The sequence below is a fragment of the Choristoneura fumiferana genome, chromosome Z (genome assembly GCF_025370935.1).
Source record: "Choristoneura fumiferana chromosome Z, NRCan_CFum_1, whole genome shotgun sequence".
Taxonomy (NCBI): domain Eukaryota; kingdom Metazoa; phylum Arthropoda; class Insecta; order Lepidoptera; family Tortricidae; genus Choristoneura; species Choristoneura fumiferana.
The window spans coordinates 12,156,555-12,175,586 of record NC_133472.1 but is presented as its reverse complement, the minus strand read 5'-3'; the positions used below and the strand labels follow the sequence as shown (position 1 = coordinate 12,175,586).

General features: G+C 36.4%; 1 protein-coding gene and 1 long non-coding RNA gene across 2 annotated transcripts; one reads left to right on the top strand and one right to left on the bottom strand.

Moving 5' to 3' along the window:
* Positions 1-6,521: 6,521 nt before the first annotated feature.
* Positions 6,522-11,243, bottom strand: LOC141438694 (uncharacterized). The gene is made up of 5 exons (XM_074102606.1): positions 11,175-11,243; positions 10,897-11,097; positions 9,836-10,153; positions 8,681-8,800; positions 6,522-8,091 (listed from the first exon to the last, which is right to left on the bottom strand). The coding sequence occupies exons 1-5, from the start codon at positions 11,234-11,236 to the stop codon at positions 7,593-7,595; spliced, it is 1,200 nt and encodes a 399-aa protein (XP_073958707.1). The 5' UTR covers positions 11,237-11,243; the 3' UTR covers positions 6,522-7,592.
* Positions 11,244-14,058: 2,815 nt separating this feature from the next.
* On the top strand, positions 14,059-15,877 carry LOC141438689 (uncharacterized). The gene is made up of 2 exons (XR_012452502.1): positions 14,059-14,368; positions 14,691-15,877. It is a non-coding gene; the product is annotated as an uncharacterized lncRNA (long non-coding RNA).
* Positions 15,878-19,032: the final 3,155 nt, after the last annotated feature.

Sequence of the window (19,032 nt, the reverse complement as noted above, 5' to 3'; positions counted from 1 at the left end):
GATCCAAGACGTAGCAGACCTGAGAAGGTAATTGATATTTAAACGAGACTAAGGGGCTGTTACACCATCCATTGATTAGCGTTAACCGACGGTTAAATGTGATGCCGTCTCCGTCTATTCGAACAAAACAAATAGAGACGGCATCACACCTCACCGCCAGTTAACACNAATTTGAACTCCAAAAGTCGCCAAGATACCTAAACCATTTCTGTCGTCAAAACTTTTTTGCGGTCGCAAGATTTAAGCAAGAAGTCGTCACTTTAGGACTAAGTACACTAAACTGGCAACATTGATAGCCGCCGCGGGCCCCTGCGGGTCCGAACCCGCTCTCTGTGTGAATACAACGAACCGCGCGGCTCAACGCGGCGTTGAACACTACCGACCCGCGCAACGCTCTGTGTGTGTTGCCATTAAGCGTTTGCTTTTGAACATGTCTGTCATCCTTATTCTATTGTATTGATTTTATATGAACGTAATGTCTTATAAAAAATGTAATGGTTGTATGTAAATAAAACAACAATATTATCTTCCAGATCATTTTAATTTATATCAGGTATGGGAATAAAATAAATAAAAGGGACTGGAAGTGATATAAAGCCAAAATGCTAGCACCTCGTACCGTATTGAGCTACTAAACAGAAACAATTATGACACTTGGAAGGTTCAGGCAAAAGCCGTTATGATAAAAGCAGGTTTGTGGAATTATGTTCTAAATCCTACACCGCCGATTACTGAAAAAGATCCTGAGGCTATTGCAAATTATGAAAACAATGAACTCCTTGCCAGGTCAGAACTTCTTTTGATAATTTCATCTCAAGAAATAAAAAATGTAAAAAACTGTTTAACTGCTAAAAATATATGGCAAAAACTCGAGGATATATATGAAAGTAAGCGACCTACTAAAAGGCTTCACTCCTCAAACAATTAATTGTTGCAAAATATAGAAGGTGATGATTTAAGAGAGCACTTAGACAATTTAACAGACATTGTGGATAAACTTGCCAACATGGATGTCGATATAAATGCAGATCTTTTATCCGTCATAATGCTCTACTCCTTATCATCGAAATTTGAAAATTTTCGCATAGCGATCGAATCGCGTGATAAACTGCCTTCTCCAGAGGAGCTAAAGATAAAAAATTTAGAAGAAAACGAAGCTCGTAAACATACTGAAGACATTATAGTTGAAACCAACGCAATGTTTATGAAAAAAAATTATGTACCCTATAAATATAAAATAAACAAGATTTCTGTCAAATATGTAAGAAGCAAGGGCATAAAACACAAAATTGTCGATTCCGTAATGACCATAAGAAACAAGAACGATCTAATGCTGCACAAAACATTTGTTTAGCTACGGAACCAAATAAAAATACAAAGAGATGGTGTATTGATAGTGGATGCACATCGCATATGTGTCACAGCTTGAATAGTTTCTCACAAATAAAAAAATCTGATGGCATACTCAAATTAGCAGCCGATGACAGCACTGCTAAAATTGAAGGAAGAGGAAACGTGCAAATAAAAGTTGATGATAAAAACATAAAACTAGAAGACTCTCTGTACGTACCAAATCTCGCAACCAACCTATTGTCTGTTTCAAAAATAACGAAAAAAGGAAAGACCGTACTATTCAAAGAAAATACAGCGACAGTAAAAGATTCAAAAACAAGGAAAATTGAACTTACAGCTAAAAATATTAATGGTCTTTACTACTTAATGGACAAAAAGGATGATAATGATTTTAAATGTCAAGAAGAAACTACTTTTAATGCTGAAATTGATGATTGGCACAGAAAACTTGGACATATAAATGAAACAAGTTTAAAACAAGCTTTAAAAGATGAAGCAATGAATGGACTCAAGTTTGACATGCATCAAAAATTAAATGAATGCGAAGTATGCATAAAAGGAAAGATGACCCGACTACCTTTTCCCAAAAATAATCAAAACTTGAGAACGACACAACGTCTTGAAATAGTTCACTCAGACGTGTGTGGACCAATGAATGTAGAATCCGTCAGTGGAGGAAAATATTTCGTCACATTTATTGACGAATATTCTCGATATTCAAGAGTATACATAATCCAAAAGAAAACGAAGTGTTGAATAAGTTTAAAATATATAAAGAAGAAATGGAGAGATTTACTGGAAATAAGATAAAATACTTACAATCTGACAATGGAACAGAATATATAAATAAAGAATTCAATGGATATTTGAATCAATGTGTATAAGTCGAAGACTTAGCTGTGCGTACACACCGCAGCAAAATGGGACAGCTGAAAGAAAAAATAGGAGCCTACAAGAAAGAGCCAGATGCCTATTGATAGATGGTAACATGTCGGAAAAATATTGGGCTGAAGCTGTATCCACCGCAAATTATTTATTAAACCGTACTCCATCGAAAGTAATAGAAAACAAAACTCCATTTGAAATATGGGTTGGAAGAAAGCCATCCGTACAGCACTTACAAATTTTCGGATCGAAAGCATTCGTATTGAATAAAAACAAAAAACAAAAGAAAAAGTTTACATCAAAAGTAACTGAAGGAATATTTCTTGGATATTCGGAAAATAGTAAAGCTTACAGAATATTAGTACCAGAAATGCATCACGTAATTGTAAGCAGAGATGTTAAAGTAATTAATAAATTATATTACGAAAATAAAGATAAAATTGACAAATCCGAAACAAGAATGGAAAGAAGTTAATAGATATATTTGTCTATAGTAAAAAAGAAAATAATGAAGTATATCAACAAGCAGAAGATTGTGAAATATTAGCTGATATTCACAATGATCATGAAGAAAACGAATTGCACCATGATCATGAAGAAAACGAATTGCAAAATGAATTGCAACAAAACGATGAAACATTTTTGATCATAATGAAGTAATTGAAAATGAGGCAATACAAACTGAAGATAATTCTGTTGCAGATCGCAATGAAGTAACAGACGCTGAGACAATAGAAAGAAATGATATTTTCGAGAATGAAAGACCTCAAAGAACTAGAAAACCACCAGTTTGGACAAAAGATTATATATGCACAGTTTGCATGAGCGAAGAAGATGATCTAAAATGGAATGATGCAATAATTTCTGAAATAACAGCACACTTAAAAAATGATACTTGGTCTATTGTTAAGAAGCCACCTTGCAGAAACGTCATTGACAGCAAGATGATTCTGAAAGATAAATTAGGAACAGATGGCAATATTGTACGCAAAAAGGCTCGACTAGTAGCCCGAGGATTTCTCAAATACCCGGTGTTGACTACCAGGAAGTTTTCGCACCTGTGACTCGACTAAGTTCAATTAGATTATTAGTGGCTTTAGCTGTACAGAAAGATATGCATTTGAACCAGATTGATATTTGCACTGCATTTTTAAACGGAGATATTGAAGAAGAAATCTATATGAAAAAGCCGAAAAATATAGAAGAATATCTAGAAAAGATAATTAAGTCTACAAAGGATGCAGAAATTAAACAAAAAGCTGAAAAAATGCTACATGATTTAAACCAAGATAAAGAAAACACAGTATGCAAATTAAATAAAGCCGTCTATGGATTAAAACAGTCAGGAAGACAGTGGTACAAGAAACTAGATGCCGAATTAAAATCAATAGGTTTCCAACCTACCAAAGTTGATCCATGCATGTACATATACGCGAAAGGCGGCGAAACTATTATTATTAGCATATATGTGGACGATATTATAATTGCATGCAAATCTCAAGAAAAAATAGACAACATTAAGAAATTACTTGTCAAGAGATTTGAAATGAGAGACTTGGGTGAAATTAATTACTGTCTTGGAATAACTTTCGAAAGAGATGAAAAGCAAATGATACTGAAACAAAGACAGTATATTGAAACTATATTAGAAAAATTTGGATGCAAGGATTGCAAACCCGCATCTACTCCCATGGATACAGGACTGAAATTAACTAAAGGCACAAGTCCAACAAAGGAAAAGGACATACCCTACCAAAACCTTATAGGATCACTTATGTACTTAGCTGTTGCCACACGTCCTGATATAATGTTTGCAGTAAGTCACCTTAGCCAGTTTAACAACTGCTACACATCTGAACATTTTCAAGCAGCGAAAAGAGTTCTACGATATTTACAAGGAACTAAAGACTTAGGTCTGACTTACATAAAAGGAAACATGAAGCTTGAAGGAGCAGCTGATGCTGATTGGGCATCGTGCGCCATTGATCGTCGCTCAGTGACAGGCTACGTATTTACATATGGCGGAACACCAATAAGTTGGGAAGCTAAGAAGCAAAGAACAGTCGCACTTAGTACAGCTGAGGCGGAGTACATGGCTCTAACGGAAGCATCGAAAGAAGCCATATACCAGAAAAACTTGCTGAATGAGCTGAATATAAAAACAGGAATCATTGATATTTATAATGATAACCAAGCCGCGCAAAAGTTGGTCAAGAACCCAACTATAAGCACTAAATCCAAACATATCAGCATCAAGGAGCATTTTATCAGAGATGCTATGAAGGACGGACACATAGATGTCAAATACCGTGCTACAGAAGATATGGAGGCAGATGTCCTCACAAAAGCTTTACCTGCCATGAAGTTTATTAAACTTAGGACTAAGATGAATATAGTCTGATCTGATTTCGTGAGGCGGAGTGTTGAAGAGCTAACGTAACCTACTTGCACGAAATGGTACCTACTGGCCATTAATAAGCGTTTGCTTTTGAACATGTCTGTCATCCTTTTTTTTTTTTTTTTTTTTATAGCTTCGCGCTCTTGGCGCATTTAGCCAAACGGGGAAACGGAATTAGATAAGGGAAATGCGTAAGGATCGGAATTTAGAAAAATGGGTTGGAAAAGATCAGGAAGGGTAAGAGATAAATAATAATACTTATAGTTTTATATTGTTATGAGATAGAAATGTATATAGAGCTTTAAATATATATAAGGAATTATCATTAACTAGCTGTTTCCCGGGGCTTCGCCCCCGTTGTAATTTTTCTAAATTTTCTTCCATAAAAACCTTCTCCTGACAATAACGAACACAACAAATAAAGAATTAGCGAAATCGGTCCAGCCGTACCCGAGTTTTGCGCTTAGCAACACATTTTACGATTTATTTTTATTTATAGAGATTATAGAGATTAACTAACAAATAACTGTTGGTGTCGCTCTTCTAGACAACAAGAAAAAAAAATACTGAAGTTTTAATCCTACATTTATCTAAGTTTTTTTTTGGAAAATAAATGAAAAAAATCATATCTCAGAAAATAACAAAGATAGGAAGCTGAAACTTATAGGAAATAATACTCGTCATGAGGACTCTTATTAAAAAAAAAATAAGTGAACGTTTGGTGAAAGGGCCGCTTTTCCATGCAAACACGGCTACGCTCTTTAAGCAGGTGGTGACATTACATTACAGCAGCATCAAGAACATAACCATTTATACAGTACACATCCAAATCCAAATAGATAGGTAGATACATAACAACATTAACAACATACTCATAAATAAACTAACAGCTATAACATTCACACGCAAGACGACAGAAAGTGCTCCCTAAGAACAGACTTGAAGATAGGCAAGGACTTAGCGCGCCTCAAGTCTATCAGCAGGGAGTTCCACAACCGAGTGGTCTGGTCTGGACACTAAGAATAAACGTAGAATTAATGTAGGTTCATCCGTCCAATTGTTGATTATAATTTAGGTATACTGTACTAGTTGTTTCCCGTAACTCTGTTTGCATACCATGTAAACCTAACAATATACAGGCAACAAAATCCTACTAATATTATAAATGTGAAAGTTTGTGAGTGAGTGAGTGGGTGAGTATGTTTGTTACTTCTTCATGCTGAAACGGCTCAACAGATTTGGATGAAATAGAGGTTTATTACCTGGATTAAAACATAGGATACTTTTTATCCCGATATTCCCACGGGATAGGGAAAAAATCTCTAAATAACCGCTGGGCTTACAGTCATGATATTATTATTTGGTATGTAGGTAGTTGAACGTCTGGAATAAAACATAGCCTACTTTTTATTCCGATATTCCCACGGGACAGGGATACAATCTCGAAACAACAACCGCTGGGCTTAAAGTCATGTAATTTGACAATGATTGTTTTTAATTGTAACGTCAATGAAAACAACGATTTGTTTTTCGGGAATTTCCACGGGGTTTTTTTAAAATCCCGGAGTTTCAATTCAGCTGCTGGACCTAATGATTTACGTGTGCGAAGCCGCTGGTAAACGCTAGTTTGGTTATAAATTTGAGATAGTGTAGCATCAATCCGTAGATTTTTTTAAACCTTGAGTTATCTCGCAAACATACCTACATAAAAACAAAGTTTGCTTCTTTGTTTTATTAAAGATTGATATTAAATTATCTTTCATTACCTATTATAAGGGAAGTCTAAAATATTTTATATTTTATTTTTGAGGTATTTCAAGTGGTAAAACTAATGCCTGTAATCGTGTAGAGGTGTTTTAAAATAAAATAAACAAAAGTTAATTCAGTATACTTTATTCTTATAAGTTAAGGATTATTTACAATATAAAACATTTTTACAGCTTCTTTAAAATAGACAGTAAGATTGTTATATTACAGGTGGTTCCGTATTGTACATAGATATGGTTACAAGTATTTTACACCTAATGGCACACACAGAAATTTCAAAGTTACGGCCTTGCACACAGTCAAAAAACAAACAAAACACAAGTATAAATGTAACAATCAGCTTGTATGTGCTAATCTTATAAAATAAATTGGTGAACACATTTCGAAAAGACAAATCATTTATTTTAACATTAAACGAATGTATAATTCCAATTCTAATATCCAAAATCTATCGTAATGCCAAGAATTACGAAAATAAACATGTAGACAAGGGCTTTTCTAATCCTTGCAAAACAATAGAGTTGGCATTGCTTCCATCAATGCTAATTATTGTATGTTCTGAACAATCAGAACCGCAGGTCTAACTAATGGTTACTCGTTGTCTTTTAAGACACAAAAAACCTGTTAATTCGCCCTCATTAGTCAGGGAACTCGAGTCAAAGTTCTCGAATAGAGACCGCGGAACTGCAAACGCAGCGTAGGAAGGACGTCCATAAATGAGATAGACGGACATCCTGGTTAAAGCCGCGGGTTCACGGTGGATGCAGGCCGCTTCCAATCGAAGCGACTGGAGATACATATATGAGGGAGGCTTATGTCCAACAGTGGACGTCCTACAGCTGATATAATAAATGATTATGATGATGAGAACACTGGTTACAAAAACTACTTACCAGAAATTAGATTTTATTATTATACAATCGCTTAAAAAAAACAATTAACTAAGTATTTTCTTTGACTTACTGAGAATAACTCAAAACTGAAAATATTTCTGACACTACGCTAAAGATAACTGACTTCTTAATTAAGTCTTTTTGGCGTAAAGTTTGAATACAAAGATGATGATTTAGTTTTTTATGTAGGAAAACGTAAGGCAATCATGTTTTTAACTCAGAGGACCAGCATTCTTTACAAAATTTCACACACACATGTCATGCTAGCATCACAAATCAACCACATTAGAGCTACACTATAAAGGCCTGGCAAACATGAACCTCTCACTGCCTTGCCTTCTCATTATTTCTGCAGCTGCTGGCGTTGCCACAAACACAGCTGCTTGCCCCCCCAGCTCTGCAAATTTTCCTCTCTTAACCTTACTAGGTCTTCTATCAATCCTAGTATCGAATACATCATCATCGCTCTGATCATAGTCCACCATAGGTTCATTTAATGCTTCTTTCCTTTTGAAGCTTTTATTCATGAAGTATGACTGAGGAACTGAAACATTTGGTGATGATATTTGCCGCGTGATTCTGCTCCCAGATGGCAATCTTTCGAACGGTGGGTAGTGTCTCTGTATGTTTTCTGAGAAGGATTGTCTCCCGTAGTTAGGGCGACGTGTTTGGAGTGGTTGTTGGCCAAACGAGGCTCTGCGTGGAAACCTTTGGTCCGTTTCAGACCTGAGATCTCGATGGTAAGTTTTACGTTCTTGGTTGTGGTTGGATTTTAATGAATCTTCGTAGCTGCATCTGTAATATTGTAACAAAATTTAGTAAAGAACTCGATGGACTGTAACAAAAAAAGATCAAATCTCGTTTATTTACAATTCGGCAACCAAACATTTTTGGATGAATCAATGATGTTGAATAAACGAAACGTGAAAATCGTAATGAAAAATATTGACCCAATTATCCATTTCATGCCATGTTTTGAACTCCAAAGTCACCCAAAGATATTTATTCACGCCTTGTGAGATTTAGAAGACAGAAGAAACAACTAATTGCAATAATGTACATGAAAATAGCGCTACGATTATACACAGCATCATAATACATACATAAGCTTCTTGTGAGCATTTGTAAAATTAACTTTATTTTATATCCAGCCCCTGAGTCACTGTAAGCAATTAGCTTAACTAATTAAGTTTCGTTTATCGTTGAGTACATTCAACCTGACGCCTTTGTAAAAGAGTTTAAAGATATTTTGTGGAGATTGACTACATGAAGTGATCTTGCAAAGCTTGCTCAAGTTCAACTTAACTAAATCTTCTGGAGTCATTTTTTGATACCTGATATAAAGGAGAGGGAAGTAAAGAAATAGTCTATATATTTCACATACCCACTACTTTCCTCTGAGGTGTGGACGCAAGACTGGCCACAGGGGCACCGTGCTGCCTCCGCGATGCCAGAGTCCTGTCCACTAGAATTGACTGACGTTATCGAGTTGTCATGACCCTTCCTAATGAATGATTGTGTGTTAGACATGTTAAAGTAATGATCGAGTTATGATTAAGAGTAAAATGTACCGGTCTAGTGAATGAAAACAGTTCGATTTTATACATATTTTCGAAGAGATCTAGATCGCGATTACCTCTCGTATCATCATCACTCTGCGGGGCATAGGCCTTATGGAATGAGAGGAGTTGGACCGTAGATGTTATGCGAACTATGTTAGAAATTCTCACACATTATTCAATTTCTCCGCTGGTGTCTGGAGTTTTTTACACGATATCATCTCGCTTACTATGTCTGGTGTACAATAAAGAGTCTTTGTATTGTATTGTATTGTATCATCATTTACCGTAATGCTCATTGTAAATTTTAATTGCGAATTCTCATATTAATAAAAAAAACCAGGTGCATGTCCAGGTTCGAACCCAAAACCTTCTATTTGCGAGGACATAGGACAAACCACTAAGTTAGTGCGACTTTTTTACCTTTAATATTTAGTAGATGCGTCGCAATATCGAGAACGTTAAACTTTAAAAGTCATAAAAGGTAACCGCGATCAACATTTTTAAGAAAATATGTCTAATGTAATACCGTGAATCAGTAAAAACAGATTTTATCGCACTAAAAATGGTGGCAAGTTTAATGGTGGGAGATGTTAAGTACTGACGATTTTTATATAATGATCATGTTGTATGTGTTATAAATTATGATGTGTCAGTATTTATGTGTTAGCTAGTCACATTTTTAGCTCGATTTAAAATCATGTTGTCTCGATTAGCTTCTTTTTAATTTGGAAAAAGTTAATGAATTAATAAACTATTGATTCGGACGTGGACAAAGGTTTATAATATTAATCAACTTCAACCATTTTCTTTTCTCCTCCGCTACTATTATTATGTCAGACAGTTTAAGTCTGTATGATATAAATGTGGTTTTATGCAGAGATGTAGCATAGCATGGTAGCGGAGAGGCAAGACAAAAGGCTGTTGTTTATTGATAAATTAATTACAACTAATTTTTATCAATTAAGTATGTAGCTCACCTCTTTTGCAATGGTCGTTGATTGTATTTGATACATAGTTTTTCGTGTTTCTGATTGTAATCGGAATTGTGATCTCCAAATTGGGTTTTGATACATTTTTGGTGAGCTTTTCCAAATTCTTCCACAGTGTTGCCGTGAGGACATACTTTCTTGTTCACGTTATGATTGATCACGTCTATGTACGAGTCGGCCTCGCTGTAGGATTGGTTGAGTTCCTGACACTGGTTCCCTCCAGATGGGAAGAGATTCCCGTATTTAGTTAAGTGCTCAGTGGAGAAAGCGTTAAGACGTTGTTGGGAATATGGTTTGTGACGATTTCTGTTAGGGCAAAAGATAGGAGAAGATTCAATTAAAAGAAGAATATGGTTACCACAAGAAGATGATAGTAAATAGTTCGGTGCAAAAATAATGAATAAAAAGATGAACAGATTATAAATACAGTGGATAAGGAAGTGCAATGCAAAATGAATAAAGATATTTTAAGTAAAAATGTTTTTATTAAACTATTTAATAACAAATACACTAATATTAGCAATTATTTTAGAAATAAATTATATAAACAACAAAACGTAAGCATCTATTGAATTTATCACAAGAGTTATCCAACATGCACGTATTTAATTCATTCTAGAAGTTTCTATATAAAATAATGAGTCACATGCTTTGGTTTTGATGATGGCGATGTCTGAAAAGGTAAGTAAAAATAAAGGTTCGCTTACCCCTTGGTGTTGCTAGAATAAAATTTTATGCATTAAATTGTCCTAGTGAGGAAGGTTTCAGAAACGTTACAATGTTTTATTCAAAAGTCGTAACTTGAAACTTGCTCCAGGTGAAATTTATCAGTCGAACAAATAAAAGACTCAAGCTATAAAAATACTAAGTATTTGCAAGTTAAATTTTTCAAGTCATTCTGGAAACTCGAGGTTTTCATAGCTTTAAAAAGACACTTAAAAATATTTTCATCATTGTACTAAAATTACACCTGTCTAATTGTAAGATTGAAAAGATTGCATGAATATTAATATGCTTTGTCGTGGGAAAGAAAATAGATTTTAAATTACCTTCGAGTCCTTAGACATTTAATAGCGATAGTAGTTGCTAGAGTGGCAGCAAACAGGATGCAACCTAGGGCCACAGCACTTATTTCCATAGTACCAAGCAGGCGAGCGCCTCTTGGCTGGCCCATAGTATCATCACCTACTTCCAGTACTTTGAATCCAGCAAGATTCTGCCGAAGTTCTGGCCCTCTTTTTAGTAATGATCTGCAATAATATAAGCGTTTGGCAGGCATTAATCATCATTGCTTTAGAATTTTATGTGTTAATGTTTTTCTACTCACTTTTGAAGTTCTTCCATATCAATGATTGTATTCGACATTGGATCGACAGCGTAAATGTACATATCAGTTCTGTAAAAGATAAAGTTTATTTTAAAAAATTATCTGTTTAATACAACTAGACAGATCTATTGTTTAAATCAATTTATATTTATTTTTAACTAGCTGTTGCCCGCGGCTTCGCTCGCGTTAAATATGGGGTAACACAGATCATTTACTTTCTATGATCTTTATTTTCGTATTTTAATTGATTTTTCGGAGGATTATATTTGCAAATTTTAGAATTTAAAAATCAACCTAGATGATCATAATTCGTTAAACTTTGAACCCCTGTTTCACATCTTTAGGTCAGGGGTGTAATTCTAGAAAACCCACGTGCTTCTTTTGCCCGCGACTTCGTACCTACGCGGCATAGGATTGTTCCCGCAGGATAGGAATAAGTAAATTCAAGAGAAAACCACACTGTCCGCGATTGAATTGAAACAGGCTTCTATTATTTCGGGTATCGATTTTTAAAAAGCTTTTACTGATAGTTTTTTTTTAAATCCGCTCAGTTTTTTCAGAGACTCCCCAAACAACCAAGAAGCAGACAAATTTAAATATTTCCTTTTCCCATGGGAATTTCGAAAAATCCTTACTTAGTGCACTCCTATGATACTTTATCTACATGTGTGCCAAATTTTGGTCTGTCAGCCTGTCTTGTCACAGTATACTGTTTTACAGGTATGGATAAATTTTGTTACGTAATGAGTTGATTGGTTTGGTGTAGGTACTTAATGTGTCCTCCTAACAGTTAAGGAGTTATACCTTCCATCATCAGCTCACCTGAATAACCAGAAAGAATACAACTAAAGGTCTACCTATACGTGCATATGATGTTTAAAGAAACTTCCTCTAACTCCTAACCCTTAAGGAGTTTAACCTTCCATCATCAGCTCATCAACATGAGATGATGTCTGTCAGACGCAAATACTTAAATAACTCGAGATAATTATATAAAAAACGTAATGCGTGCCTACAAAATTTGAGGGTTGCCCTCGATTTTTCTGAGATTCCGTCATCAGATTCTGATTTGGTGACAATGGGACTACCTCAGGAGTAGATATTATTTCGAATAAAAAATTATTTAAAAAATCGGTCCACAATTGAGCGAGAAATCGGTGAACTAACATAAATAAATATATATAGCGGAATGCATAACCTTTTCATTTTTTTGAAGTCGGTTAAAGAGCTTTTTGCAGCGTACGTGCAGTATAAAATTTTGAATTTTGAAATTTTAGCTTTCTACAACCAGTAAAACGCAAAATCCTGTTTTTTTCCGTTCCTATAAAAAAAACGGGAAATGCTCTGTTACTGCTCCCCTACACTCCCCAAGGAACACACTTGCCAAGTTTCAGCTATCTACGACCAGTAAAAAGAAAAATCCCGTTTTTCCCTGTTCTCGTGTGAATTTTGGACAGTCCTCTCTCAGTGCTGGAGGTACATTGCCGAATTTCAGCATTCTACCAGTAAAACGAAAAGTCCCATTTTTTCCCTTTCCCGTGACAATTTCGGCAAATTATCTCTTAATCGTTCCACAATAATACTAATGCTGTTTAATGTAAAATTGCAATAATACTAACGATAAATCCTGTTTTTTCCCGTTAACGTCAGAATTTCGGGAAATCCTTTTGTAGTGCTCCCCTATACTCCTCCCCAAGGAACCTAAATTTGAGTTTTCTGCGATCAGTAAAACGAAATATCCCGTATTTTCCCGTTCCCGTTGGAATTTTGGAAAGTCCTCTCTTAACGCTCTTCTACAATCCCCAAGCAACCTACATGCCGAATTTCAGCTTTCTAGGACCATTAAAATGAAAGATCCTGTTTTTTTCCCTTTCCCGTGGGAATTTCGGGAAATTATAACTTAATGGTTTTCTTCACTTCTCAAGCAACTTACATGCCAAATTGCAGCCTTCTGCGACCAGTAAAACGAAAAATCCCATTTTTCCCGTTCCCGTCAGAACTTCGGGAAATCCTTTTGTAGTGTTCCCCTACACTCCTCAAGGAACCTAAGTATATGCAAAATATCAGTTTTCTAGGACCAGTAAAATGAAAAATCGATCCCGTTAAACTGAATATAAATCCCGTTTTTTCCTTATCCCGTGGGAATTTCTTCCTTAAAACTTTTTTACTATTATAACCACCTACTTCTGTGCCAAATTTGAAGAGTCTAGTTATTATAGTTCATAGAATTCAGTTAAACTGAATATATAAATCCCTTTTTTTCCTTATCCCTTGGGAATTTCCAAAAATCCTGAAATAGATGTTTTAATTAATGTAATACCTACTTGTGAATCAAATTTGAAGTCTAGGTATTACAGTTACTGAGATAGGGTCAGTCGGAATCGAATATATATATCCCGTTTTTTCCCGTTACCGTTAGAATTTCCAAAAATCCTTCCTTAGTGGATGCCTACATTGTATAAGGTATCTATGTGCAAAATTTCAAGTCTCTAGGTCCAGTGGTTTGGGCTGTGCGTTGAAATATCAACGATTGCTTTTCGATTGACTTTGTCACCACATTACCCCCTTTCAGGGGTTGAATTCTCAAAAAACCTGAAACACGTGTTTACTTATTTGTTGTTAAGAATACTCCTGTGAAGTTTCGAATAAAATAGTCTAACTAATCTTGTTTCCCCATACTAACTTTGGACCCCCATTTCACCCCCTTAGAGGGTGAATTTTGAAAAATCCTTTCTTAGTGCGCCCCTAGACCTTAAAAGGAACCTACGTGCTAAATTTGAAATCCCTAGAACCAGCGGTTTGGGCTGTGCGTTGATACATCAGTCAATCACTTTTGCCTTTTATATATATAGATTACAAGGAGGGATGGAACAGATACGGAAACGGAACGCCAAGGAGTGACAGCTGTTGTAGAAATGAGGAACGATCATAAAGTTGACAGGCGAGGATTATGTGATTAAGATCACAGGGGACAGCTCCACATTCACATGCCGAGCTGTCCACTATGCCCAATCTCGCAAGATGTTGGGGTGTGCAAACATGCCCCATTCGCATGCGAGACATCATAGTTGTTGCAGGCTTACAAAGATAGATTTTTGAGAACCAGGGCTTGGCAGGGATTGCCGGTTGAATATCGCGATAACGCAAACCCGTCCTTACATCATTGGACGCCCAAAGCTGGCTCCAAGCCTCTCGTAAGTATATCTTTGGCATAGCTACAAGATCCTCAGCTATATTTTTGAACGGATGAAGGTCCCCACTATCTATCGCTTCGCGAGCTAATTGGTCCACGCGTTCGTTTCCCTTGATCCCCCTATGGCCAGGGATCCAAGCTAAGGAAACTATGTATCCATTCTGATAGCATTTAAATAGAAGGCTTCGTATTTTATAGATATGGGGATTGTTAGATTTTGTTTTGAAAGGAAATTTAGCAATAGACTGCAATGAGCTCAGTGAATCCGAAAATATTATAGTGTTTTTGAGTTTCATTAAAACTATATATTCAACTGCTTTCAGGATACCAAAACACTCTCCAGTGTACACAGATGATTCTGGTGGAAGTTTAATTTTTTTGTACAATATTGTATTGAGAATGCAATACACCAACGCCAACACACCCATTTGAGGAGACCTTTGAAGCATCTGTGTAAATATGATGGACATCCCGAGCTTCTGATCCAATAAAACCCAAAAACTGTTGATTATGTTCTACATCATTTTTAGAAATACCTATATTTAGGGCGACAGATGGAATAAGAAATAATGATTCATATTCATGCTGATAAATGGGGAGTGTAGAGGAATTAATAGTGGGTGCAGAAATAGATTGATATTTATCAAAGCTTTTGATTAAACAAGGAGGCTTCTTATGTTTCCAATATTTTGAGGAGGCTATTTGCAGAGATAGACGAGGCAGGATAGACCAGAGCTGATGATTGGATATCTGAGTACATCGGAAGAGATATCTATCGCTGAGGAATTGACGCCGTAAATATAGTGGAGGATCAACGCATTCCACTTGAAGTGCATTAATAGGACTAGATTTCATGGCCCCACAGACAATTCTAAGAGCTTTAGACTGGATACCTTTCAATTTCTTGAAGCCAGCAACACTTCCAGGGTCTAGTAAAAAAGTACCATAATCTAAAATGCTTCTAATCAAAGCATTGTACAATAATTTCAAGCATGAAGGATGTGCACCCCACCAAACCCCTGAGACACACCTCAGAATATTAATGTTTTTTTCACATTTTGCAGCTATGTAATCACAATGGGCTAGACCAGTTAATTTGCTATCTAAAATTACACCTAAAAATTTTGTTTGATTTTTAACCAAAATTACTTGACTACCAAATTTAACACTAATTGGGGGAGGGAGTCGCTTTCTGGTAAACAATACCACCACACTTTTGGACACAGAAAGCTCCAAACCATTGGAGTCTAACCATGTCTTTAACAGCCCTAAAGAACAAGTGAGACTATTGCTAGCCTTTTCAATGGAGCCATTAATTGAGTATAATAGTAAATCATCAGCATATTGTAAAACTCTGACCGATCCTTTTAAAGATGATTCCAAGTCATATGTGTAAATATTATATAGCAATGGGCTTAATACGGAACCCTGTGGAAGTCCTCGCCACACTGTACGCGTGATTCTATTATTGTCATCTAAGAGTATACTAATAAATCTTTCTGATAGTAAATTGATTATGAAGTTGATTAAAACTATAGGTACCCCTAACTTAAGAAGTTTATCCCTCAATACTGAAACTACCACATTATCATAGGCAGAACAAATATCAAGGAAAGCAGCAGTAACTGACTCATTGTTTGAGAATGCTAGATGGATATCGGACGTTATTATTGCCAGGCTGTCATGACAAGACCGACCTTTGCGAAAGCCAAATTGACTTTGAGCCAGAAGCTGATGGCTTTCCATGAAATACTCTAACCTGTTTTTAATCAAATGCTCCGCCACCTTGGCGAAGACTGAAGATAGGGCAACTGGGCGATAAGAGGATGCATCGCTAGCTGGTTTACCCTGCTTCAGAATAGGTATTATAATTTGAGACCTCCATGCCTCAGGAACAGTGCCAGTAAACATAACTGTATTTATGACAGAAAGGAAATAAGAAAGAATACTGTCACTAACATTTGAAAGAAAAGAATAAGGTACACCATCCTCTCCTGGTGCTGAATCCTTTAGGTTTGCTAAAATACCTTTTAACTCCTCCATTCGGAAGGGTGATCCTAGACTAAATTGAGAAGAAGGGCTAGGAGGAATAGAGGAATGCTGAAAAACATACCCTTCAGGAACTGATGCAGGGGCTAACTGGTCTATGAATTGTTGAGCTAAATTAGGAGGAAGTATTTGTCTAGGAGAATCATTAAATGCAGATCTAAACCTTTTCACGTTATTCCATACTATGGAAGGTTTTACATTAGGAGAAAGTGACAGACAAAATTGCTTCCATCCTTCATATTTTTTCTTACGCAGCAACTTTTTAGTATCTCTTGCAACTTGCATGTAAAATTCAAAGTTTTCATTGGTCATTGAGTGGCAATAACGTCTCTCAGCCTCCTTTCGTTTTTTAATTGACTGGGAACATTCAAAGTCCCACCAAGGCGGAGAAGGAATTTTACCTGATGCACTATTTTTAACAGGAAAAGTTTCATCAGCTGCTTCAGTAATTATCTTAGCCAGGGCAGCCGAGGAAGTAACTAGATCCTCCTCATCAATACTGGGGAGATCAGATAATCTCTTATCTACGCAGCTTTTAAACATTTTCCAATCTGCATTATTTAAATTGTACTTGAGCATGGGGCTAGGCCTTGTAAGCAACGGAATAGTAAAAGGAAAAGAAATTAAAATCGGAAAATGATCACTTCCATGGGATGACTCTAATGTATGCCAGGATAATGACGATGAAAGATGAGCAGAACAAATAGATAAGTCCACAACGCTTATGGCCTCTAAAGGGCCAGTTCGCCTAGTGGGGCAGCCATTATTGAGAACACAAAGATTATGACTATCGAGAATATCTAAAATTTGTTCTCCATGATTGCTAGAAACTGAACTACCCCAAGAGCGATGCTGGGAATTAAAATCCCCTAAAATCAAGATGGGTTTTGGAAGGGAGATTATCACTTGTTCAAGCTCATGGAAAATCAATGATGATGGATGAGGAATATATACAGAGACAATACAAATGTTATTTACAATGGCAGCAACAATGGCCCATTCATTGTTGCTGTGTGGAGGAGTAGGTATTGTTGAAAATGCTATATTATCCTTAACAAGTAACGCTACTCCACCATATCCATCAGGTCTGTCCTCTCTGAGACATGAGTAGCCAGAAACTCTAAACAGAGCTCCAGGCTTAAGCCATGTCTCAGAGAGGGCAAAAGCGAAAGGATTAAACTGATTTATAAGATAGATTAAGTCTTGTTTTTTGCTAGTTATACTTCGGCAGTTCCACTGAACTATCTTGTCCATTGTGTGTTATAGTAGCAGCAAGTGCTTCAAGCAAGGGGGCAACGTGGGACGATGAAACAAAGTTAGATTTAGATAACAAAGAAATTAAAGCTATTATGGCCTCAGCCACAGATTGAGATTGTGAATCAGTATTGTTGGAATCTTTCAGTGCGCAACCATTTGGTGGAGGTGGAATAGCATATTCCTTAATCAGAGCATTGTGAGCCACTTGATCGTATCCTTTACTGGTTCTAACTGGAGGGCCTCGGGGTTTAACAAATACTGTTTTTCTATATGACTGAGTGGGTGTGCTTTGTCTAGAAAAATTTCCAACACTATTGCGATAAGTTTGTTGGTTCGATGGTGAAGGTTGATGAGGTGAGGGATTATGTTGAAAAAGGACATCTGCAAAAGATTTTTTAACTGGTGGATGACACTTAGCAGCTTCTCCATACGAGATACAATTATTGGCCATAGTAACTTTAATATCTTTTTGCCTTTTATGTTCCGGACATGATCTATTTATAGCAAAATGTGGGCCACTGCACCAATAACAAAAGGCATTGTCTTCTTCCACGGAGCAGGTCTCAGCTGTATGCATTTGTCCACATTTGTAGCACTGGGGCTTGGACCTACAATTAGTTTTTGTGTGGCCGAACTTGCAACAGCTGAAACACTGCACCGTTGGGAAAATGTACAGCTCTACAGGTATTGCGTTATAACAAGAGAATACATGTTTAGGTAGATGACGTCCGTCAAAAGTCAAAACGATAGTTTCCGAAGGTTGCCATGTGACAGAACCATCAATAGTCACCCTTCGGTTCAGTCGCCTCGCCTTAACAACATTCCCACACCCAATAGGTACAGTGATGTTAGTTAAAATTTCGTCATCGGACCATTGAGCTGGAATACCCCGGACTAAGCCCATACGTGTGACAGAAAATGAAGGGATGTAAGCCGTGAGATTCTCGGCCTCAAGACGAGAATCGTGGATGAATGCATTTGCGTCGTTCATTTTTGAAAAGGCCATAGATATGCGGGTCCTACCAATTCGTTTTACGCTTCCGTTAATGATGTTTTGGAAGTTGTTCCTCATCAGAAATTTACCAAAAGACACAGGATGTAAGGACGAGTTTGCGTCTGTTTTTTTGGTTTGGACGTGGATAGTGAAGGGACTGAAATCCATACTATTAAACAATTCCCTGCCAACTCCTGATGTTTTATTTTTTTCCACTTCCATCTTACGTGTCTCTACAGTATTTAAGTCAACAACAGTACTGATACTCCTTGGTATATTCGTAACTTCAGGAACACTTTCATTACAAGCGCATGCGTAGTATCCCTCATTGTTTTTTCTACTTTTTGTGTTACATTTTTTACAAA

Excerpts from the sequence above, each read along its gene's own strand:
- LOC141438694 (XM_074102606.1), bottom strand. The coding sequence starts at position 11,236 with ATGTACATTTACGCTGTCGATCCAATGTCGAATACAATCATTGATATG. Across the intron at positions 10,154-10,896 it reads AAATGTCTAAGGACTCGAAG|AAATCGTCACAAACCATATT; the intron begins GTAATTTAAAAT and ends TTGCCCTAACAG. Across the intron at positions 8,801-9,835 it reads CAACGACCATTGCAAAAGAG|GAAGGGTCATGACAACTCGA; the intron begins GTGAGCTACATA and ends ATCATTCATTAG.